Source organism: Symphalangus syndactylus, chromosome 13, assembly GCF_028878055.3.
Source record: "Symphalangus syndactylus isolate Jambi chromosome 13, NHGRI_mSymSyn1-v2.1_pri, whole genome shotgun sequence".
Lineage (NCBI taxonomy): Eukaryota > Metazoa > Chordata > Mammalia > Primates > Hylobatidae > Symphalangus > Symphalangus syndactylus.
In genome coordinates, this window is record NC_072435.2 from 32,282,091 (window position 1) to 32,307,206 (window position 25,116).

Consider the following 25,116-nt stretch of genomic DNA (forward strand, 5'->3'; position numbering starts at 1 on the left):
GTCCCTAGTTTAGTTCATGGCGATTGTACCGATGCTACTGTCTTGGTTTCGATCACTGGACCGTGGTTATGTGAGATGTTAACATTAAGGGAGGTTGGGTTGTGGGGGAGGTCCTATGGGAATTCTCTGTACTATCTTTGCAGCTCTTCTGTGTCTAAAATTATTTCCAAATTTAAAAAATCGTAACTATGAGAGATTCCCAGTCAGGAACCATACTCGGTTCAGTAATGAAGATTTTTATGCGTCTGGAGCAGCTTGGGTGTGTGAATCTACTTCTTTGTTCAACTGTGAATTTTATGGAATCTAAATACAGATCAAGCCTTTCTGATGACGTTTCTGTATCCAAATTGAGACGTGCAGCAAGTATAATAAACAGACTGAATTTCAAAGACTTGGTAGGAAAAAAGAATGTAAAATCTCTCAATACTTAAAAAATATTGATTACATGTTGAAATGATAATGTTTTAGATACACTGAGTTAACCCAATTATTAAAATTAATTTCACCTGTTTCTTTTGAACTTTTTTAATGTGGCTAAAAAATAATAATAATAAAGATTTCTACTAGACAGCCCGAGGTCTGAGATGTTACTCACTCACTAGAACAGGAAGGGCTTTAAATATCTCTGACCACTTCCAGGACAACAAACAGATACAAAGAGAGCATTTAAACAAGACTCCCTCATCTGACTGGGCCAAGTGCACTGAGGAACCGATTTATTCATCCGGCCCACTGCCTTGTCCCGGGGCAGCCCCAGCATGCCCTCCCAGGCCACCGTCAAGGCCACTTTCCAAAAGAACAGTTCAGCCGCAGCATGCAGAAGCCTCGAGGCCGCATGTGATGGGAGGGAGGCCACCCGGATCAGCCCTTGAAGAGCTGAAGCCCCCAGCTCAGGGAAGTTCCCATCACGCATCCAGTCTGCCCAGCAAGCACTTTACTGTCAATGCTTAAAAACAGGCATTTATCCAGAAGATATAAAGGACCCGGTCAAGTAAAGCAGCTCGCGTCTGTAATCCCAGCACTTTGGGAAGTCTAGGTGGGCAGATCGCTTGAGCTCAGAAGTTCAAGACTAGCCTGGGCAACATGGCAAGACCCTATCTCTACAAAAATACAAAAATTAGCTAGGTATGGTGGTGCACACCTGTGGTCCCAGCCACTCAGGAGGCTGAGGTAGGAGGATTGCTTGAGGGGAGAGGTGGAGTCTGCAATGAGCTGTTATTACACCACTGTTCTCCAGCCTGGGTGACAGAGTGAGACCCTATTTCAAAAAAAAAAAACAAAAACAAAGACAAAAAAACTCTTACAACTCAAAAAGAAAACCAACCCAAATCAAATATGGGCAAAGAGCTTGAATAGACGTATCTTCAAAAAAAGATACACAAATGGCCAATAAGCACATGAAAAGATGCTCGACTTCATTAATCATCAGGGAAAGGTGAATCAAAACCACCTACAAATACCATTTCACACCCACAGGGATGGCTATCACTAAAAACAGACAAAAAACAGGAGATAACAAATGTTGCTGAGGATGTGGAGAAATTGGAATGCTTGTGTGTTGCTAGTGGCAATATAAAATGGTTTGGCTGCTGTGAAAACAGTTTGGCACTCCCTCAAAGAAATTAAACATAGAATTACCATATGACCCAGCAATTCCACTCTAAGGTATACAGTCATCCCTCAGAACTGTGAGGGACTGGTTCCAGGACACCCTCTGGATACCAAAGTCTGCAGAGGCTCAAATCCCTTTATATAAAATAGCAGCATTTGCAGATAACCTATGCACACCCTCCCATATACTTGAAATCATCTCTAGATCACTTATCATGCCGAATACAATGCCTACGCATCACTGCATTCACGTGGATTCAATGGCCCCTGGCAGATTCACGTTTTGCCTTTTAGAACTGTGTGGATTTTTTTTCCAAATGTTTTCTGTTTGTGGTTGGTTGAATTCATGGATGCAGAGCCCATGGATATGGAGGGCCAACTGTATACCCAAAGGAATTGAAACCTGGTACTCAAACACATACATGCACAGCCATGTTCAAAGCTGTGCTTATTCACAATAGCCAAGAGGTGGGAACAGCCTGCATGGCCGTCAGTGGATGAACGGATAAACAAAGTGTGGGACAGCCATACAGCAGAATGTTACTTGGCCGTGAAAAGGAATGCAGTTCTTATACATGCAGCAACATGGATGAACTCACAAATACGGCAGAAAGAAATAAAGAAGCCAGACACGAACATCACGTACTGTATGACTCCATTTATATGAAACTGCCAGAATAGGCCCATCCACGAAGACACAATATAGATGAGTTGCTGCCAGGAATGGTGGCGAGGTGGGGAACGGGAAACAGCTGCTTACCGGCACAAGGTTTCCTTCCAGGGTGATGAAACCGCTCTGGAACTAGAAGGAGACGGCAATAGTACAACCCTGTGAATGTACTAAATGCCACTTTACTTACTGTTTGCTTTAAAATGGTTAATTTCATCTCGTGAATTTCACCTCCATTCTTAAAAAGGTTGGGGGTGGGGGGCGGGGGGCGGCGGCACTTATTCACTGGTTGTGCCAGGAGGTTTTCTGATATTTGGACGTACAACAGCTACCCCCTCTGGAATGAATCTGGTTCATCCATTTAGTATTTATGTAATAAATATTTAGCAAGTGCCACCTCCATGCTAGAGGCCAGCCGAGAATAAAAGCAGAGCCCTGGTCCTGAGCTTACTTTCGGGTGGTAGAGACACACAGACAAGTAGACACACATCCATGTATGTGCTACAAAAAAGAAAGGAACAGTGAGTTAGAAAAAAGAATAAAGAGGAACCAAATTCAGATGAGAGGCTTTGGTTAATTTTAGATGTCAACTTGACTGAATTAAGAAATATCTAGAGGACCTGGCACAGTGGCTCATGCCTATAATCCCAGCACTTTGCGGGGCAAGGCAGGAGGATCGCTTGAGCCCAGGAGTTCAAGACCAGCCTGAGCAACATGACAAAACCCCATCTGTACCCACCACCAAAAAAAAAAGAAAAAGAAAGAAAGAAAGGAGAGAAAGAAAGAAAGAAAGAAAGAAAGAAAGAAAGAAAGAAAGAAAGAAAGAAAAGAAAGAAAGAAAAGAAAGAAAGAAAGAATAAATAGCTGGGCGTGGTGACACGCACCTGTAGTCCCAGCCACTCGGAAAGCTGAAGTGGGAGGATCACCTGAGCCCAGGGAGGTCAAGGCTGCAGTGAGCTGAGATTGTACCACTGCACTCCAGTCTGGGTGACAGAGCGAGACTCCATCACAAAGAAAAAAGAAAAAAAGAACCTAGAGACCCGGTAAGGCATTATTTCTGGGTGTGTCTATGAGGGTGTTTCCAGAGGATACTGGCATGTCAGTCGGCGGGCTGAGTAGAGAAGATTCGCCCTCAATGTGGACCAGCACCATCCAACTGGTTGGGTCCCAGAAGGGACAAAAAAAACAGAAATGGCGATCTGTCTCCAAAGGGACAAAAAGTCAGGGACGGCAATCTCTCCATCTGCCTGTCTCTCTCTGTGACCTTAGGACTCTGGCCTCACACCCTCAGTACCAGGCCTTCGACCTCAGACTGAGAATTACACCAGGGTTTCCCTGCTGCGGAGGCGTCTGAGCTTGAGGGGAGCTGTGCTGCCGGCAACCCAGATCTCCAGCCTGCAGGTGGCCTGTCACGGGACTTCTCGGCCTCCACAATCACGTGAGCCTATTCCCCCAATAAGTTCCCTCTCGTATCTGGGTATCTATCTGTCTTTCCTATTGATTTTGTCTGGAGAAAAAACCCCAACAAATACAACAACCAATGGGTCAAAGAAGAAATCACCGGGAGAATTAGAAGATACTTTTGAGATAATGAAAACAAAACACAATATATCGAAACATATGGAATACGGTGTACACAGTGCTCAGAGCGAAATATACAGGTGTAAACACCTACATTCAAAAATAAGAGTGACATCAAATCATTGACTCCCTTTACACCCTAAGGAATTAGAAAAAGAACTAAACTCAAAGCTAACAAAAGGAAAAAGAACAGAAATAAACAAAATACGGAATAAAAGACACAGAGTGAATCAATAAAATCAAGTTGTTTCTTTGAAGAGATCAACTAAATTGACCAACCTTTGGCTAGTATTTAAAAAAAAGAACATAAATAACCCACATCAGAAATAAAAGTGGAAACTACCAATCTTATAGAAATTAAAAGAATTATGAGAATACTATAGACAACTATACACCAGCTAGATAATGTAGATAAGACATAACCTTAGAAGCAAATTACTAAAACTGAATCAAGAAGAAGTGGGGCTGGGCACGGTGGCTCACAACTGTAATCCCAGCACTTTGGGAGACCGAGGCGGGCGGATCACGAAGTCAGGAGATCAAGACCATCCTGGCTAACACGGTGAAACCCTGTCTCTACTAAAAATACAAAAAAAAAATTAGCCGGGCGTGGTGGCGGGCGCCTGTAGTCCCAGCTACTCGGGAGGCTGAGGCAGGAGAATGGTGTGAACCCGGGAGGCGGAGCTTGCAGTGAGCCGAGATTGCGCCACTGCACTCCAGCCTGGGCGACAGAGCGAGATGCCATCTCAAAAAAAAAAAAAAAAAAAAAAAAAAAAAAAAGGTGGAGAATCTCAGCACATTGATAACAAGAGATGGAATCAGAAATCAAATACTTCCCACAAAGAAAAGTCCAAGACCAGACAGTTCACTAAACTCCATGGAACATTCAAAGAACAAACACCACTCCTGCTCAAACTCTACCAAAACTTAGAAGAGGAGGGAATACCTCCTAACTCACTTTATGAGGGCGGCATTGCCCTGATACTAAAGCCAGACGAAGATACCACAAGAAAACCACACAGCAACGTTCCTTATGAATACAGACACAAAAATCCTTAACAAAATACTAGCAAACCCAATCCAACAGCACACTAAAAAGATTATACACCATAACCAAGAGGGATTTATCCCAGGAATGCAAGGCGGCAGGGGGTTCCTACATAAAAATCCATTGGCGTAATATAGCACATTAATAAAAGGAAGAAAAAATCCACATGATTTTCTCATTAGAGACGGATAAAAGCATGTGACAAAACAACACCTATTCATGATTTAGAAAAATGTCATTCAGCAAACTAGGAAAAGAAGGTATGACATGGTAAGAAATATATACATTTGCTCTCTGCTCCTAGTCCTGGCACCGAGCTGCTAAAACACTTTCTGAGAGATGGTGGTGATAGAAGCCTGTTTGGTTTTAATATTGGGTCTTAGTCCTGGGTTCCTGACACAAAGGCCTCTAAGATCCTTGAAATCTTAGAAGTGATACGAGCATCTTTTCGTTCGTTCATGAGAAGCCTGGTGACTGAATGCCCCTAGATAGCTTCAGGATGGGGGCTGGTTGCCAGGCGAACCAATCATGTGATAGGCGGCTGGAATTTTCAGCCCCACCCCCTGACCTCTTAGGGAGGGCAAAGGGGCTGGAAATTTAGTTTAATCACCAATGGCCAATGGTTTAATCAATCATGCCCACACAATGGAGCCTCCATAAACACCTTACACAAAGGGGTTCCGAGAGCTTCCAGGCTGGCCCATCTGAGGGCATGGAACGTCAGCACCCTTCCCACATACCCTGCCCCATGCAGCAAGGTTTGGCCATTACTGAATTGCACTCTTTACAACAAACCAGTAATGGAAGTAAAATGTTTTCCTGAGTTCTGTGAGCTGTTATAGAGAACTGTTGAACCTAAGGAGGGGGGAACACCCGATTTATGGCCGGTTGAGTACAGGTGGCAGTCTAGGACTCGCAACTGGCACCTGAAGCGGGGGCTGTCCTGTGAAACTGGGCTCTTAACCTGGGAGCTTGCGCTAACTCCAGGTCGTGGATAACATCACTGAATTCAACTGTAGGACCCCCAGGTGTGTCCGTGGAGAACTGGAGAATTCTAATGTCTGGGAAACCCACACACTTGGTGTCAAAAATGTCGTTGAGTGCAGAAAACAGGTTTTTCCTTCTTCTAGAAGGGAATTTCCTTAACCTGATAAAGGGCATTTACAAAAAGCTCACAGCTGACATCACACTCAATGGAAAAAAGCTGGAAACTCTTCCCCTAAGATCAGGAACCACGCAGGATGCCTACCCTCTCCATTGCTATTCAACACTGTGCTAGAGGTTGTAGCCAGGGCAGTAAAGCAAGGAAAAGATTTTAACAAAAGACATCCAAACTGGAATCTCTATTCGCAGATGACATGATTCTATATACAGAAAACCCCAAAGAAGCCACACACACACAAAAAAACAACAACAAAAGAAAAAAAAAAACAACACCCTACTAAAGCTAATAATAAATTCAGTAAAGCTGCAGGGTACAAGATCAATACACAAAAACTGGTTGTGCTGTCCAGGGGGGAGGGCTACAGGAAAAACAAAAAACAAAATCAGCTGTGTTTCTATACACCTGCAATGAAGAATCCAAAAAGGGAATTAGGAAAGAATTCCATTTACAATAGCATTTCAAAGAATAACATACCTAGGAATAAGGCCAGGCACAGTGGCTCATGCCTGTAATCCCAGCACTTTGGAAGGCCGAGGTGGGCGGATCACTTGCGATCAGGAGTTTGAGACCAGCCTGGCCAACATGGCAAAACCCCATCTCTACTAAAAATACAAAAAGTAGCCGGGCGTGGTGGCACACGCCCGTAATTCCAGCTACTTGGGAGGCTGAGGCAGGACAATCGCTTGAACCCAGGAGGCAGAGGTTGCAGTAAGCCAAGATCGTGCCACTGCACTCCAGCCTAGGTGATGGACAGAGACTCTGTCTCAAAACAAAACAAGGCAAAAAAACCTAGGAATAAATTTAAGCACACAGGTAAAAGACTTATGTATACTGAAAACTATAAAATATTGCTGAAAAAACCTAAAGACTTAATTAAGTGGAAAGACATTCCTTGTTCATGGACTGAAAACTTAATATTGCTAAGATGTTTCAAAAATGACTAGATACAATAGAATCCCTATCAAAATTCCAATATAATTTTTTGCAAAAATGGAAAAGTCAAACCTCAAGTTCATATGGAATCGCAAGGGGCACAGAATAGCCAAACTCATATTGAAGAGGGAAAAACAAAACACAGAGGACTCACACTTGCCAATTCCAAAACTTCCTACAAGGCTGGGCGCACTGACTCACACCTGTAATTCCAGCATTTTGGGGGCCCAAGGCGAAAGGATCGCTTAAGGCCAAGAGTTCAAGGCCAGCCTGGGCCAGGCACGGTGGCTCACACCTGTAATCCCATCACTTTGGGAGGCCTCAGGTGGATCACCTGAGGCCAGTTCGAGACAAGCCTGGCCAACATGGTGAAACCCCGTCTCTACTAAAAATGCAAAAAATTAGCCAGACATGGTTGCAGGCACCTGTAATCCCAGCTACTCAGGAGGCTGAGGCAGGAGAATCGCTTGAACCTGGGAGGCAGAGGTTGCACTGAGCCAGGATCGTGACACTGCACTCCAGCCTGGACAAGAGCGAAACTCTGTCTCAAAAAGATAAATAAATAAATAAATAAATAAATAAATAAATAAATAAAAAGACCAGCCTGGGCAACACAATGGGACCCCATCTCTACAAAAATAATAAAATTAGCTGGATGTGGTGGTGCATGCCCGTGGTCCCAGCTACCTGGGAGGCTGAGGTGGGAGGACTGCCTGAGCCCAAGAGGTCAAAGCTACAGTGAGCCATGATTGCACCACTTCACTCCAGCCTGGGTGACAGAGCAAGAGTCTGACAAAAAAAAAAAAAAAAGAAAAGGCGGGGCACGGTGGCTCACGCCTGTAATCTCAGCACTTTGGGAGGCCGAGGTGGGTGGATCATGAGGTCAGGAGATCGAGACTATCCTGGCTAACACGGTGAAACCTGGTCTCTACTAAAAAAAACAAAACATTAGCGAGGCGTGGTGGCAGGCACCTGTAGTCCCAGCTACTCGGGAGGCTGAGGCAGGAGAATGGCGTGAACCCGGGACGCAGAGCTTGCAGTCAGCCGAGATGGCGCCACTGCACTCCAGCCTGGGCGATAGAGCAAGATTCCGTTTCAAAAAAATAAATAAATAAAATAAAATAAAAATAACCTTCCTATACAACTACAGCCATCAAAACAGTACAGCACCAGCATAAGCACAGACACATAGACCAATGAAAAGAATTCAGAGTCCAGTTTTAAACCCCAAATCTATGGCCAGCCGATTTTCAACAAGGCTCTAACACCACTCGATAGCAAAAGAACAGTCTCTTCAATGAATGGTGCTGGGACACCTGGAAAACCACATGCAAAAGAATACTGTTAGACCCCCACCTCGCTTCATATATGAAAGTTCACTCGAAAATGGATCAACTATCTAAGTATAAGGACTACAACTATGAAACTGGTGTAAATAAACATGGGACAAATCTTCATGACCTCAGATTTGGCAATGGAGTCACAGATTTGACACCAAAGGTGTGAGCGACAAGAGAAAACAGATAAATAGAATTTCATAAACATTTAAAACATTCATGCAACAAGGGACATTATCAGGGCTGGGTGCGGCAGCTCACGCCTGTAATCCCAGCTAGTTGGGAGGCTGGGGTGGGAGGATTGCTTGAGCCTAGGAAGTCAGGGTTACAGTGAACCAAGATCACACCAAGATCACTGCACTCCAGCCTGGGCAACAGAGTGAGACCCCGCTCAGAAAGCAGACATTATGAAGAATGTAAAAAAAAAACAAAAAACAAAAAAGAAACCTAAAAAAGGGGATAAGATATTTGAAATCACATACCCAAAATATTTAAAGAACTTCTATAACACAACAACAAAAACAAACAACCTAATTCAAAAGTGGACAATCGGCTGGGCATGGTGACTCACGCCTGTAATCCCAGCACTTTGGGAGGCCAAGACAGATGGATCACTTGAGATTGGGAGTTCGAGACCAGCCTCGCAAACATGGAGCAACCCCATCAGTAATAAAAATACAAAAATTAGCTGGGTATGGTGGCGGGAGCCTATAATTCCAGCTACTTGGGAGGCTGAGGGAGGAAAATCACTTGAACCCAGGAGGCAGAGGTTGTAGTGAGCCGAGATGGCACCACTGCACTCCAGCCTGGCCAAAAGAGTGAGACTCCATCTTGGAAAAAAACAAACAAACATGGGCAATGGATATATCTAGACATTTCCCAAGAAAGAGATACGTGCAGCCAGCAAGCATGTGAAAAGATGTGAAACATCACGGGTCATCAAGGAAATGCAAATAAAAACCTCAACAGTTACCGCTCTATACCCTAGAGGATGGCTATAATTTTTAAGAAACAGAAAACAAGCATTGCTGAGGATCTGGAGAAACAGGAACCCTCACACATTGCTGGTGGAACTATGACAGGATCCAGCCATTGGAAAACGGCTTAGCAGCTCCTCAGAAAGCTAAGCAGAAAATTATTGTATGAGCCTGCAATTCCATTCCTAGGTGTATACACCCAGAGGAACTGAAAACGGGCACTCGAACAAGTACAAACACACACACACACACACACACACACACGTTCACAGCAGCACTATTCCCCATAGCAAATGGGTAGAAACAGCCGAAACGTCTATCCACAGATGAATGGATAAACACAGAATGGTACAGCTGTCCATCATTCTGCGTAGATTCCATACTTTTGAATTTACCTCCTCACTGAAGTTCATTTGCAAACCCCAAACTGATACTGTCAGTTTTCACAGTCATTTGCAGACACGCCCAGAACAGCAAAAAGGTTGAGTTGCCCAACACGCATGTTCCCAGCAGATGTCAAGGAAGGCAACGCTGTCGTCTTGCTTCAGAAAAACTTCACAACACACATGTATTACTTTGCAATCAGATGAGGCCTTCCAAATTCTTTTTCCTTGAGAGAAAGGAGTGATTTTTCTGTAAAAGGACATCCTACCAACAGGTCAAACAAAATGCGGCCTCAGTTAAGTTCTAGTGCCTAACACTGCATAAAGCACAATTGCTTCATTTTACAGGAGATGCCATATTCAAGGTCAAGTGCACTTGCTGAAAAACTCTCACACTTATACAAGAATAGAGCTGTCTGAGAAAGCACCTTTTCTGCTCCGGTCTTAGAGCCACACTCACCGGAGAAGCCAAACAACATCTTTTTCATCGCAGGACCTTCAACCTCCTTTGGGCCCTCTGAGGTCTGAGGCTCCCTTTCTCCACTGAACTTCCTTGCCCAGATTGACTGGAAGGAGCCAATACTATCTCAACAATGAACGGATGAAATGCCTACTACGTGCCAGGCCCCGGGCCAAGTGCTGCACCTGCTGTCTCCCTCTTAATCTTCCTGACGCCTGAGAAGCAGACGCAGCCAGAAACCCCATCTTATGGATAGACAAACTGAGGCCCAGAGGAGTGACCCACCCACGGTGACACAGCCAGGCTCTGAGATTGAACCCTGGCGTGTCCACCTCCAAACTGTGGTCTCCATAGCTCTCTCCCTACCCGGTCTGGACACATCAGCGCCTCCCCAAACCCACCCCGTCACCAACCTCTGTTTACTCCTTATTCCACTTACCTGACCTCCCAATGAGGAGTAAGCCATGGCTAGCCACCAAACATGAGCCCTGGCAACACCAGGTAGAAAAACCGCCAGCAAACCCATGCACTATGACCCTGTCCCTAATCGTGTTCTGAATCCTGCAGCCATGGCGCACTCCTATCCCTGGCACCGAAACTCATCAAGCACTGTCATTCTAGGTCATGCCTGTCTCAGGTATTTGGACAACTGGTGTGTGTTTACAAAGAGCTGGTTCCAATCCTAGCTCTGCCAACTTCTGAGGCTTGACCAAGTGACTCGGGATCCAGGATCTCCTCCACCTGTGGACAGCACACACACCACTGCTGCTGTGAGGAGGACCTGCATCCCTGACCCTTGCCATGGGGCCACTGGTACTCCAGGTGCAGGACCCTCTACAACCACCCCAGGAAGAAAGGGTTCCCAGGCAATGGGGCACATAGTACGCTGAAGCAGCTGGCCTCTGTCCTGAGAGAGAGGGAGCGCTGCGATTCTCAGCACAAGCTCATGGCAGAACTCCGGGCCCAGCTACGCGGCTTCTGCAGGAATTATTCAGACAAATAAACACCAAGAAACATGACATTAAAAAAAAAAAAAAAAAACAGAAAAACTGGCCATCCTCCAAAAGGGCTCAATGAAAGCACATGCTGAGATTTGAAAAACCTGCTACATCTAAAATGGGAGAATTTTACTATATGTAAATCATACCTCGATAAACTAGACTTAAAGAAAACATCTTAACCCAAAGATGTTACCATGGGTTGCTGGAAGTGCACACGCTCCTGCTGAAGGGCACTGAGGGAGCTGGCACCACGCTTGGGGCCTTTCAGAGGAACCAGGCAACAGGCGCTCTAGAGGAACGTGAGGTCCCACGCCCGCCATGCAACCACACGCCCCCACACCCTAAATGAAGCCCCTAGGATCCCGAAAGAGCAGGCAGGGATTCAGAGAGGGCTCTCTGCCCTCTCGACACCCCCACACAGGGGAGGATGCTGGGCCCAGTAGTGACAATCCTATGGTCAAAGGGCCCCCCGCTCCCTTTCTGTATAGGGCCAGGATGCAAGGGTGGAGCCTCAGGAACTCAGGACACAAACAGCCCTGGAATCTGCATTTCTGACTCAGCTGAGTGCTGCAGGACACAGCAGGTGGGGGCACCTGAGCGGCAGCCACTTAGGGCCCCTGCTGCACTGGGCACGGTGGCACCACACAGTATGAGTTTCTCCCACACTTGGGAGCGGCTGGCCTGCATCTCGCCTGAAGTTGCCCCTACTGAGCCAGGATGACAAGCAGCAAACAGCACTGGCCAGGCCCCGCCCCACCTGCCTCCAAATCCACAGGCAGCCCACGGCGGAGCCAGGCTGCAGCTGCAGCCCCTTGCCTGAGGGTGCTAGGAAGTAGAATGGATGCCACCAGTCCCCAGGTGGCTGAAGGCCGTGTCAGGGACCAGACAGGTGTCTGGCAACACAGAAAACCTCACTGAGCTTGGGCACAGTGGCACGTGCCTGTAGTCCCAGCTACTTGGGAGGCTGAGGTGGGAGGGTTGCTTGAGCCTGGGAGGTTGAGGATACAGTGAGCTATGACTGCACCACTGCACTCCAGCCTGGGCAACAGAGCAAGACCTTGTCTCTAAAAACGAAAAAAAAAAAAGGCTTGCTGGCCCAAACTGCTTCTGAACCTCAGAGGACCTTAATCTAAGTCACCCCAGAGGGGAGTTTAAACTGCCTATACAGACGGTGGCCCCACAACCCACCCGCTAGAATACCAGTGCCTGGGCTGTGGAGCACCTTCACAGATGGGCTCGAGCAATCCCCTCAACCACCCCAAGAGGGGGCTGCTGTTCTCATTCCCCTTCCACACACTCACTGGATGGACCTGGGGAGACTGGGAGCCCGGGGACACACCTGGCAGGGGGGTGGCCCCATAGGCCCAAGGGCAGGGACCACTCACCCCTCAGGAGGCCCACTTGCAGGCAGGTTCAGCTCTTCTCCCAGCGGGGCCTCAATCCCAACAAAGCCTCAGAATGACCTAGGTTTCTGTGAACTGGGCCCCGGGCGAGGCCTTGCATCTGAAATCGGCCAAGCTGCACCGGCTGAAATGTCACCCGGCTCCTAAGAGGGCAACACGCCAAATGCCTCTTCTCAAGGCCCTTTGTGCCAGGGGATTTGTGGAAAAGTGGAATAGCAGCCACAGAGCCTGGCACCGCCAGGTACAAACCAGGGACTCAGTAACCAAGCAGGGCGGCATCCGCAGGCCTCCCAGGGACACCTCCTTCCCCAGCGCTGCCTCCATGCCAGGCCAGCTGCACTTGTGGGAAAGCAGCCGGCCATGGACAAGCCACGAGCCAGGAAATGTCACCGCTGGCCCTGTGGTGACACCTGGGAGGAGGAGCAAGGGCAGGCTCTGAGTTGTTTTAATCATTAGGCCAAAAAAAAAAAAAAAAAAAGTGAAGAACTACAGATGAAAGAAAAGAAAACAAAACCCGCTGGACTCCCACCACCCGGATGACCCGGATGACCCGTGCCAACATTCTGGATAGAGATAACTGCTTTCTCCTTTAAGTATTATATACGTAGCTTGCTTCGTTAATTCTGAAGGTTATCAAAGATTCTGCCCAAAAGACGCACCGTAATCGGACCGTAATCAGATATTTAAGCTATTTCCCGATCTCTGTCACTACACACAGCCCGGTTATTAACCCTCTAGGACCGTCGAGGAAGCTGGCCCTGACAGGGGATGTCACTGCTGGCACATTTTCTAGGCAACTGGACAGGAGGTAGCCCAGCAGCTCCCCTAGAGAAGCGGACCAAGGGGCACGCCCACCTGCTGTCACGAACCCACCCGTGTCCTGGTCCCTGACGTCTCCAGGAATGGAGATGGCGACCAGCACTCCCCGCAGCACTCACTGGAACGCCTGTGCACGGGCAGTGGCCAGGTCTCCGGCCTGTTTTGTGAACTGCCGTGGCACCTGGAGCAGGGGTCCCCACAGAGAGGCATCCTGCTTGCTCCCCTCAGGGATCCTACCTTGTTTTTGAAGTGCACCTCGATGGGCATGATGAAGCCAGCGTACCCCGACTCCTCTACTTTGTAGGGGGGCTCCTTGCACACTAAAAAGAAAAGGAAGAAACACACCCATCAGCTTCCTGCCTGTTTCAGGCCCAGCCGCCAGTGGCAGTACCGCACCCCTCAACCCCACCACCTCCTCACAGGGGCTTGGCTGGCCTCTCAGGGGGTGGCTTTTCAGGAGGTTGAGCCTCCCTGACAAGGTTGACTTCCACGGCAAAGGGATCTTAGGAATAAAACAGCAGGGAAGAGGAGAAGAAAGGAGACTTGGCCACCGGCGTGGTCAGCAGAGAGTGATAAGGAACGTTAGCCTGTCATCGGGACACTTGCTCCTGCAGAGGACGAGGAGGCTGAGGCCAGAGAAGGCTGCACAAGTTCACCAGACTCGGGTCGATGTCGGTAAGCGTGACCTGGGTGAGGCGTGAAACCCAGCAGGGAGGGCCACACGCTCTACTGCCACCGCCTCCAGCACGGGGGCTGAGCACCTGCTGCACCATGGACACATGTGCTGGGAGACGGGGGAGCCCCAGGCGGCTGGGACCCTCCTCCTGGGTTCTAGTTTAGCACCTAATAAGAGCATTCCCAAGTGACGTGAACAAAACCCCACTGACCCCAGAGATTAAAAAAGAAAAAAAAAAAAGGCCAGACACGGTGGCTCACACTTACTTGTAATCCCAGCACTTTGGGAGGCCAAGGCAGGCTGATCACTTGAGGTTAGGAGTTCGAGACCAGCCTGGCCATCATGGTGAAAACTTGTCTCTACTAAAAATACAAAAATTAGCCAGGCATGGTGCGGGCACCTGTAATCCCAGCTACTTGAGAGGCTGAGTTAGGAGAATCTCTTGAACCCGGGAGGCAGAGGTTGCAGTGAGCCGAGATCGCACCACTACACTCCAGCCTGGGCAATAGAGCGAGACTACGTCTCAAAAACAAACAAACAAACAAAAACCAGGCATAGTGCCTCATGCTTGTAATCCCAGCACTCTGGAAGCTGAGGCAGGACAATCACTTGAACCCAGGAGTTTGAGACCATCCTGGGCAACACAGTGAGATCCTGTCTCTATAAGAAATTAGCCAGGAGTGCTGGCATGTGCCTGTGGTCCCAGAGGCTACTCGGGGGGCTGAGGCGGGAGGATTGCTTGATCCCAGGAGGTAGGATCTTGCTCCAGCCTGGGTGACAGAGCGAGACCCTGTCTCAAAAACAAAAACAAAAACAAAACTGAAATGAACAAATAGCAAAATACACGTAAAATAATCTCCTATAATCTCATTCCCCAGAATAAACCATCAATGTTTTGACCCATATGTTGTTTCTAGGAAAGTACCATGGAAGCAGTGTCTTCTCACTTTTAAGAAAACATCTAGAGCCATAGAGATCAAATCCCGCATCCCTCGCTTTCCCCTCCAGATGCAACTACGACTGGGAAACAGGAAAAACTCCTGGCCACTGTGTGTCAGTTTTATTCCCCAGTTTACTGAGGTCTGGCTGACAGGTTAAGAAGCCGCATATATTTAATGTCCACCTCTTGGTGAGTCTGGGGACGTGTGTACATCTGTGAAACGATCGCCACCACCAAGGCCGTGAACACGTCCATCACCTCCCAAAGTTTCCTTCCGCTCTCTCTTACTGTTTTGTCTTTGAAGACCATTTAGTTGCCCTCTTAGCAATTTTAGCGTATGCTACGGTATTGTCAGCTATCGGGACTCTGCTATATAGTAGATCCAGAACTTACCTTGCAAAACCGAACAACAGTACCTTCTGACTATCACCTCCTCGTCCCCCAGCCCCTGGCAGCCACCCTCCTACTCTCGGCTTCTCTGAGTGTGACTGTTTTAAATGCTGCATGTATGTGAGATCATGCAGTCTCTGTCTTCCGGGTCTGGCTTTCTTTCTTTGCTTGTTTGTTTTTCAGAGACGGAGTCTCACTCTCACCCTGGCTGGAGAGCAGTAGTGCAATCTCGGGTCACTGCAACCTTCGTCTCCTAGGTTAAAGCAATTATCCTGCCTCAGCCTCCCAAGTAGCTGTAATTACAGGCACCCGCCACCACGTCCAGCTAATTTTTGTATTTTTAGTAGAGACAGGGTTTTGCCATGTTGGCCAGGCTGGTCTCGAACTCCTGACCTCAAGTGATCCACCCACTTCCACCTCCCAAAGTGATGGGATTCCAGGTGTGAGCCACTGTGCCCAGTCGGTCTGGCTTCTTTCACTTAGCATAATGCTCATTGCTAAAAATCTTCATACACACATATTTGCACTAGTAAGGTAATTCTTAAGTGGGTCAGAAATTGCTAGAAAACTGGCCAGGCATGGTGGCTCACGTCTGTAATCTCAGGACTTTGGGAGGCCGAGGTGAGCGATCACCTGAGGTCAGGAGTTCGAGACTAGCCTGACCAACATGGCAAAACCCCATCTCTACTAAAAGTATAAAAATTAGCTGGGCGTGGTGGCGGCCGCCTGTAATCCCAGCTACTCAGGAGGCTGAGGCAGGAGAATCTCCTGAACCCAGGAGGTGGAGGTTGCCTGTAATCCCAGCTACTCAGGAGGCTGAGGCAGGAGAATCTCCTGAACCCAGGAGGTGGAGGTTGCAGTGAGCCGAGATCGCGCCAGTGCACTCTAGCCTGGGCGACAGAGCAAGACTCCATCCCGAAAAAAAGAAAAAACAAAACCAAAGAAAGATTCGCTTGAGCCTGAAAGGTAGAGGCTACAGTGAGCTGAGGTCACACAACTGCACTCCAGCCTGGGAGAGAGAGTGAGACCCTGTCTCAGAAAAAAAAAAAAATAAAGAAAGAAAGAAATTGCTAGAAAACAATGATTTTTAAAATTAAAACCATAAGATTTTTCTTTTTTGATTTGAGACAAGGTCTCGCGCTGCTGCCCAGGCTGGAGTGCAGTCGCGTGATTTCAGCTCACTGTAGCCTCAACCTCCCAGGATTAAGCGATCCTCTCACCTCAGCCTTGCACTAGTTGGGACTACAGGCACACACCACCAATGCCTGGCTAATTTCTGATATTTTGTACAGATAGGGTTCCAACATGTTGTCCTGCCTGATCTCCTGAGCTCAAGTGATCCACCTGCCTTCGCCTCCCAAAGTGCTGGGATCACAGGCCACTGCATCTGGCCAAGAGTTTTCTTAAAAAACAAACAAAAAACCTCTCAACTCTCAAAGATTCTCAAATATCTCCCTAGTGTATCACACGTAACTAAGCAAACAAGATCTATCAGTAGCGTAGATTTGGAGTGATGACCTGGGGCCCTCGAAGACAGGGCTGAGTGGACAGCCTTGCACAGGGCCCGTGCCTAAATGCCGCGGCTGTGCAAGGCTTGCTCAACTGGAGTGAGGTGGGCACAGCCTCCCCAGAGACCAACCGTAGCCCTGGCTGCCCTGCTGGGAGCTCTGAACACCACTGCCTGACATCAGGGTCTGCACACGAATCGTCACGCTCCCAAACAGCAGTAGAGACGACATCCATTCATTCACTCATTCACTCCACCACTATCTGTGTCAGACAGAGTCAGAGGCTGGGATGGTCACAGAGGCCAAGAAGATGCCCCTGGCTGGCCGGGTGGCTCACGCCTGTCATCTCAACACTTTGAGAGGCCGAGGCGGGAGAATCACAAGGTCAGGAGTTCCAAACCAGCCTGACCGACATGGTGACACCCTGTCTCTACTAAAAATACAAAAATTAGCCAGACATGGTGATGCGCACCTGTAATCCCAGCTACTGAGGAGGCTGAGGCAGGAGAATCGCTTGAACCTGGGAGGCAAAGACTGCAGTGAGCCGAGATCGCACCACTACACTCCAGCCTGGGCGACAGAGTGAGACTCCATCTCAAAAAAAAAAAAAAAAAAAAGAAGAAGATGCCCCTGGCCTTTAGTGCTTACTCCCGGGGGAGTCATCACCCTCAGACCAACGCTCGCCCCGTGGTGAGGAGCAGCCCTGCCTGCAGTGCCATTCTGGCTCTATAGGGAGCACGTGCAGCCTGAGGGAGGCCGGCCCAGGTGCCTGGGCTCCAGTGTCCATTCCAGTCTCCTTCCTGCTCCTCTGACATCCCACCAGGATGCTGGACAGGGGACCTCCAATGATGAGGCCCACCCTACACCAACCCCCCCACACCTTCCCCCGTAACTCGCCACACGGGACCCAGCTGCCCACCACTGGCCCTAGACCCCAGCCCACTGCACTCCTCTCTAGAGGCTCACCTGTGGCTATCAAGTCCACCCCAAAGCCCCTCTGGAATTCGGCCCTGCCCCGGTGCCATGCCTTTCTCTTCCAGCCTCAGGCTCCTTCCTAGGCACCTTCTGCACTGGGAATGATCGACCCTCTGACTGCAAATCTGACTGTGCCCACTGAGGGAGGGCTCCCTGTTGTCCCCTGCAACCTACAAGGTGCCTTCCGCCTCAGCTCTGTGCAGCTCAGCCCCAGATCCCACGATCCAGCCACACTGAGCCTCTCGGATCCACAGATCACTTCCTCTGGGAGCCCTGCTCTGAGCTTCCACAGGCTCCCTGGTGTGTGTCCTGTACCCTTCAACTGCAGGACTTCTGCGCTCACTCTGCTTGTCTCCCTCCATCCCCACCTCTAGACCATTAGCTCCATCTCACTGAGTGTGACATCCCCAGGGCCTGGAATGGGACCTAACACTTCCTTTCAGAGGCATTTCATACTATTAAATACTGCCAAGCTGGTCTACAGTGCAGCATGGGGCCGGGTGCAGTGGCTCATGCCTGTAATCCCAGCACTTTGGGAGGCTGAGCAAAGTGGATCACTGGAGGCCAGTTCGAGACCAGCCTGGCCGACGTGATGAAACTCCATCTCTAATAAAAATACGAAAATTAGCTGGGTATGGTGGTGCACACCTGTAATCCCAGCTACTCAGGAAGCTGAGGCAGGAGAATCACGTGAACCCAGGAGGCAGAGGTTGCAGTAAGCGGAGATTGTGCCACTGCACTCCAGCCTGGGTAACAGAGCGAGACTCCACTAAAAAAAGTAATAAATAAATAAAGTGTGGCATGGGGCCAGGCACCTGAATACTTAATCCGAACCTGGGGAGGAAAGTGGAGGCAGAACAGAGGAAGGGTGGCCTGTCCCCAGCAGAGGAGGCACGGGCATGGGCAGTGGCCTGGGATTCACTCTCAGACTCCACCCATGCCTCATCTTCTCCCCACTCGCCCACAGTCTGAATCCCACACAGCCACAACCCCCACAGCAGGGCCACCTCCTTCGAGAAACAGCCCCACGCCCCTCGGCCTCTGACTTCCAGGTCACATGCTTCCCAAATCTACTGTCACATCTTATCTCACAGTCCCCACCCCTGCAAGGCAGGAATCCTGTCCTGTGACGGGTACTCCGAGCCTGGAGAACTTCTATCCCCCCAGTCAGCCCCAAGAGGGATGGCAGTTGGCTGAGTGCCGGGGACAGGCTTCAGTCCAACCGGGGAGACCAGGGAGATGCACCGGCCCACCTCCTGCCTGAGAGCCCACACGAAGCAAGAGGACAGGAGTAAGGCGTGAGAGTGAAGGCCGGAGGGAGGGGATTCAAGCCACCTGCGAGTCTCTGAAAGGAAGTCGGACGAGGACACGATGGGCAAGGGGCAGGATAAGGAAGCGACGGCTCAGAGTCTGCCATGGGGGCACTACAGGGCAGGGACAGCCACTGGTGCCAGAAGGCTGAAGGTCCTGGACTGGCTGAGCGGAGGGCAGGAGTGAGGATGAAAGCTGGGGGAGGGAAAGGGAGCACGGTGGGGGAGGAGGGTGGGAGCAGGGGAGTGACTGCCACTGCAGGGCCTGAGCTTCTCCCTGGGGTGACAGCAATGTTCTGGAATTAGACAGCAGTGATGGAATCACTGGTCATGGCCGCACAACTATGTGAATATACTGAAAACGCTAACTGTACACATTACAAGAGTGAATTTTATGATGTGTAAATTACATCTCCATAAAGCGGTGATTAAAAAAAAAAAAGGGCAAACTGAAAGGCTGCGTTGAGGACAGGAGCCCTGGGATCCCTCCCTCCCGCCCATCCTCCTTCCTGCCTATCCCTCCCCGCCCCTCCCCACCCCAGGAAGTTTCAGGTTTCCCTCTGGAGAAATTGAGATGGTTCTGTGTCTCAAGGAGCCAACTACCTGGGGGAAGCTGAAGCTTGTAGCGTGGAAACCAGACCCCGAGGAAGGCCTTACTCATTAGGAAATCAAGAGGCCCGTGAGCCTTCAGGCCTGTGGATAGGCAGAACCCACCCTCCCATCAGAACGCTCAGGAGCTCCCACCAGGAGGAAAGAGCCCGAGGAAACACAATTTGGAGACCACAGAGAGCTTGACAAAAAGAAAGCAAAAAAAATAAAAACCAAGAGTCAATGTCCTCAGATTCAAGGAGATATATAGCCAACAAATAAAAATAAGATACTTCTAAAAGGGGAAATTACAGCCAGGCACCACAGCTCACGCCTGTAATCCTAGGCACTCTGGGAGGCCGAGGTGGGAGGATCACTTGACACCAGGAGTTCAAGGCCAACCTGGACGACATTCTCTACTAAAAATACAAAAAATTAGCCAGGCGTGGTGGTGCGCACCTGTAATCCCAGCTACTCGGGAGGCTGAGGCACGAGAATCGCTTGCACGCAGGCAGCGGAGGTTGCAGTGAGCCGAGATAGTGCCACTGCCCTCCAGCCTAGGTGACCGAGCGAAACTCTGTTAAAAAAAAAAAAAAAGAAAAGAAAGAAAATGAGGATCCCAGAAAGAAAAAAAGAGAGGAAATGAACAGATGGAAGGAAACTGTCAAATAAATAGAAGGAAACTTTCAGAGCTAAAATGAAGGACACTCAAATGTCACAAAACATAGTGAACAGCAGAAAAAAAAAAAAAAAACCCATGATGTCATAAAGCAAGCGTCCTGAAAACACCCTAAATGTTTCCACAGAAAAAAACAGGTCACGTATAATGGGATGAGGACCGAATGGCATCAGACTTTCCAGAAGATACTAACACAACGCCTTCATAGTGCTAAGTGATATATGCTCCCAAAATGTTTGGGAGCAGGAGTGTTGTGAATTTGGGATTTTTCAGACTTTGGAATATTCGCATTCCTCTGGTTCAGCATCCCTAACCCGAAAATCCAAAATCTAAAATGCTCCAGTGAGCATTTCTGAGCATCACGTCAGCACTCAAAAAGTTTTGGATTGGCTGGGTGCAGTGGCTCCCGCCTGTAATCCCAGTACTTTGGGAGGCCGAGGAAGGCGGATCACCTGAAGTCAGGAGTCCAAGACCAGCCTGACCAACATGGAGAAACCCCATCTCTAATAAAAATACGAAATTAGCAAGGCGAGGTGGTGCACGCCTGTAATCCCAGCTACTTGGGAGGCTGAGGCAGAGGAATAGCTTGAACCCGGGAGGCAGAGGTTGCAGTGAGCCAAGATCACGCCATTGCACTCCAGCCTGGGCAACATGAGCGAAACTCCGTTTCAACAACAACAACAAAAGTTTTGGATCTTGGCCAGGTGCGATGGCTCATGCCTGTAATCTCGGCACTTTGGGAGGCCACAGCGGGCAGATCACGAGGTTAACAGATTGAGACCATCCTGACCAACATGGTGAAACCCTGTCTCTACTAAAAATACAAAAATTAGCCAGGGGTGGTGGTGGGGGCTTGTAGTCCTAGCCACTCAGGAGGCTGAGGCAGGAGAATCACTTGAACCCGGGAGGCGGAGGTTGCAGTGAACCGAGAACGCGCCACTGCACTCCAGCCTGGGCAACAGAGTGAGACTCCGTTTCAAAAAGTTTTGGATCTTAAGCCGGGCATGGTGGCTCACGCCTGTAATCCCAGCATTTTGGGAGGCCGAGGCGGGAAGATTTTAAGCCCAAGAGTTCAAGACCAACTTGGGCAACATGGTGAAATCCCGTCTCTACAAAAAACAAAAAAATTAGCTGGGTATGGTGGCGGGCCAGTAGTCTCAGCTACTTGGGAGGCTGAGGCAGGAGGACTGCTTCAGCCCAAAGGTCAAGGCTGCAGTAAGCTGTGATCGCAACACTGCACTCCAGTCTGGGTGGCAGAGTGAGATTCTGTCTCCAAAAAAAAAAAAAAAAAGTTTTGGATTTTGGATTTTCAGCTTAGGGATTCTCGACCTGTAATTCCCAAACCACGCAACCAACCAACCACTCCACTGTGAGAAGAGAATAATGGCATTTTCAAACATGCTAGGACTCAAAGGGTTTACTGCCCATGTCTTTCTTTTAAAATTTCTTTCTTTTTTTTTTTTTTTCTGGAGACAGAGTTTCTGTCTGTCACCCAGGCTGGAGTGCAGTGGTGCAATCTCGGCTCACTGCAACCTCTGCCTCCCAGGTTCAAGCGATTTTCCTGCCTCGGCCTCCCGAGTAGCTGGGATTACAGGCACCCGTCACTGCCCCTGGCTAATTTTTTGTAATTTTAGTAGAGACGGGGTTTTGCCATGTTGGCCAGACTGGTCTTGAACTCCTGACCTCAGGTGATCCAACCTGCCTTGGCCTCCCAAAGTTCTGGGATTACAGGCATGAGCCACTGCGCCCAGCCAGAAATGTCTTAAGTAATCTCTTGGAATATTACTCGAGAAACTGCTCTACCAAAACCAGAAAATAAACCAAAACACAGGCCGATAAACAAACCTCAGGAGAACAGGAGAAAAGGCCCAGGGTGGTGGCTAAAGGGGTGGCTGGAGAAGAGTCCGTTGCGATTAGAGAAGGAAGGCACAGAGAACCAGCATGAAACACTCAGAGGACTTTACAAAACAAACAAGCCAGAAAGCCAGGTAAGGCGGCTGACACCTGTAATCCCAGCTACCCCTGAAGCAGAGGCGGGAGGACTGCTTGAGCCCAAGGAGTTGGAGTCCAGTCTGAGCAACATAGTGACACCCCATCTCTAAAAGAATTTTTTTTTTTTTTTGAGACATAGTTTCGCTCTGTGGCCCAGGCCGGAGTGCACTGGCGTAATCTCGGCTCACTGCAACCTCTGCATCCCGGGTTCAAGCAATTCTCCTGCCTCAGCTTCCTGAGTAGCTGGGACTAAAGGCACGTGCCACCACAGCCGGCTAATTTTGTTGTATTTTTAGTACAGACAGGGTTTCAGCATATTGGCCAGGCTGGTCTTGAATTCTTGACCTCAGGTGATCCACCTGTCTCGGCCTCCCAAAGTGCTGGGATTACAGGCATGAACCACCGTGCCCGGCCAAAAAATTAAAAAAAAAAAAAATTCCACAGAATAAATGAAATGATTGACGGAATGGGGGGAAAATGAAGGCATGCTAAAGACACAATGCAAAAAGGAGAAGTAAGGGGATATTCCAAAAGCCACAGACCAAATGTGAAGCAAGCTACAACAGGGCCAAATTTTAACCAAAAATGACCAAAAAGAACCCGTTTCACATGGACCTGACTTTGAGCCTTCTCTCTGGAGTGGCCCAGAGTTCAGGACACGGGAAACAGAGGCTGAATGAAGTCCTGCCGTCCCAACCAGCCTGATGGTGACAGCGTCAAACATGTCAACGCTGCCTACTGCTAGTTCCCAACTCTTACAGTCAATCTACAATTGGGGAGCGAAGCTCTTGGTCTTTGTCAACAAGCTTAACAACGTCCACTGTAGCCTCAAAAGGAGGGGTGCAGCAGGGTCAAAAAAAGACAGGGTACTGGTGGCCTTGCCTTACTCAGTGGAGAGTCAGAAAACACTAACAAAAGCTGACCAGGTCCAAGGGTCCATTCAGTCATCAAACACTCAGTAAGCACCTACTGTATCCCTGCAGGCACCGAGCATGTAGCAGCAAACAAAACTGACAGAAGCCTCTTACTTGGGGTGGGGAGAGGGATGGACAAGATAAAGAAGTAATATGTACAAGATGTTAAGATGGTGCTAAGGAGAAAACCAAAGCAGAAAAAAAAAGGCTAAGAAGCATATGGCTGTGTGGGTATATTGGGCAAAGAAACTGTGATTTAGCCCAGGCAGCCAGAGGACTCCCTAAAAAGGGTGACGTGGGACTCTTCTGTGAAGGATCCCAAAGGTAAACAGGCTCACATCATCATTCAAAGTCACAAAGACAACCAACGCAAAAGCGAGTCACTGGACAATTAAAAACTTAGAGAAGACAGTGGATAAAAGGGGTACTTTGGGATAAATTCTAACCCTTCAAGCTGGTAAATCAGTAAGTATTCTCTACATTTAAAAAATCAAGAAATAAGAAGCAAATGAGCTGGTGTTAAGAAGAGTCCAGAGAGGGCTAGGAAGACAGCCCTGGGGAGGGAGGACTAAGGAGGCCAGGAACAGCAACTTTGTACCTTACATGTTTCTGCCCTATTTGATTTGTGATAATGTAAGCCCGAGCGGAAGTAAAAGATACTTTTTAAGTACCTCAAGTATCAATCCAGAGGCTGGAGTGCTCTAAGAGGTTCACTCCCTCTCTAAAGTTTTATTCAATGCAACAAGAGTGTGAGCTGGAAATTTACTTTCTGATACATTTGATGGGGCCGCTATCTGCCTCCAGGCACCACAGACAGACTGCAACAAACAGGGCTCAGCTACTACTTTAAAGGCCACCTGCAAACTGACACTGAAACCTGGCATGGTGGCACGCACCTGCCAGGAGCTCAAGACCAGCCTGGGCAACACAACAAACAAAAAACAAAAAAGTAACCCTTGAGAGTGAGCCCCATTCACCACCCCATCTTCCAGGTACTTGGAGAAGGTGCTGTGTCAACGTGGTGGGGAACAAAGGTGAAATCAACAGCCTCAAAGTGGATAGAAATCAGCGTCCTGGGCCCATCCCTGTGCTCCGGGGACAGAGAAAAGGGGAGGGGTGAGGGGGTTGGTGAAAGAGAAGTGGAGTGGATGCCACCAGAGAAAGGAAAGAGGGCCTGGTGCAGGAGGGGCAGCCAGGCTCCTGCTCTGCCGACGTGGCGCGAAAGCAGCCACAGGCAACACCTACACAGGCGGGCATGGCCGTGCACCAATAAAAACAGGCTGCACTGGCAGTGGCTGGACCCAGCCCACGGGCCAGCCTGCCCACCCTGCTGTAAGCACAGGCAGCGGCCTGCCCCCTGGGCCCGCCTCCCCGTCTGCAGAAGAGGGCTGTGGTGAGAAGAAAACGCGATCTTGCGCACGAAGGGCTGGCCAGGAAGTTCTCGATAAATGGCATGTGTCCCCACGATTAGGAAGCGCTTTATAAACATCTGCCGCTGTTAGCCTCCGCGGCCATCCTCTAAGAGGCTTAGAGAGGGAGGAAGGAAAAGGGGAGAAGGTGAAGACTCAGGAAACGAGAAATGCAGAGGGAAAGGGGAGCCGCAGGCTGAGGGAATCGCAGGTGGGCATCCCTTCAAAATGACAAGCCTCTACTGCTGCCAACGCCCGTCACTTCCCCGCTAGGCTGCAAACCACTTACAGGCTCAGGGCCAGGGTCCCGGGTCCCGGGTCCCGGGAAGCTCTTGCTTCAACCTAAG

General features: G+C 49.0%; 1 protein-coding gene across 4 annotated transcripts in view; it reads right to left on the bottom strand.

The window, feature by feature from the left end:
* The window catches only part of MLLT1 (MLLT1 super elongation complex subunit), a 74,585-nt gene that overhangs the window by 39,151 nt on the left and 10,318 nt on the right, over nt 1-25,116 (bottom strand). For all 4 annotated transcript variants that reach the window (XM_063615849.1, XM_055238265.2, XM_063615848.1 and 1 more), the window contains exon 3: nt 13,626-13,708. In XM_063615849.1, coding sequence (XP_063471919.1) covers nt 13,626-13,708 — 83 coding nt within the window. The remainder of the gene's footprint in view (nt 1-13,625; nt 13,709-25,116) is intronic.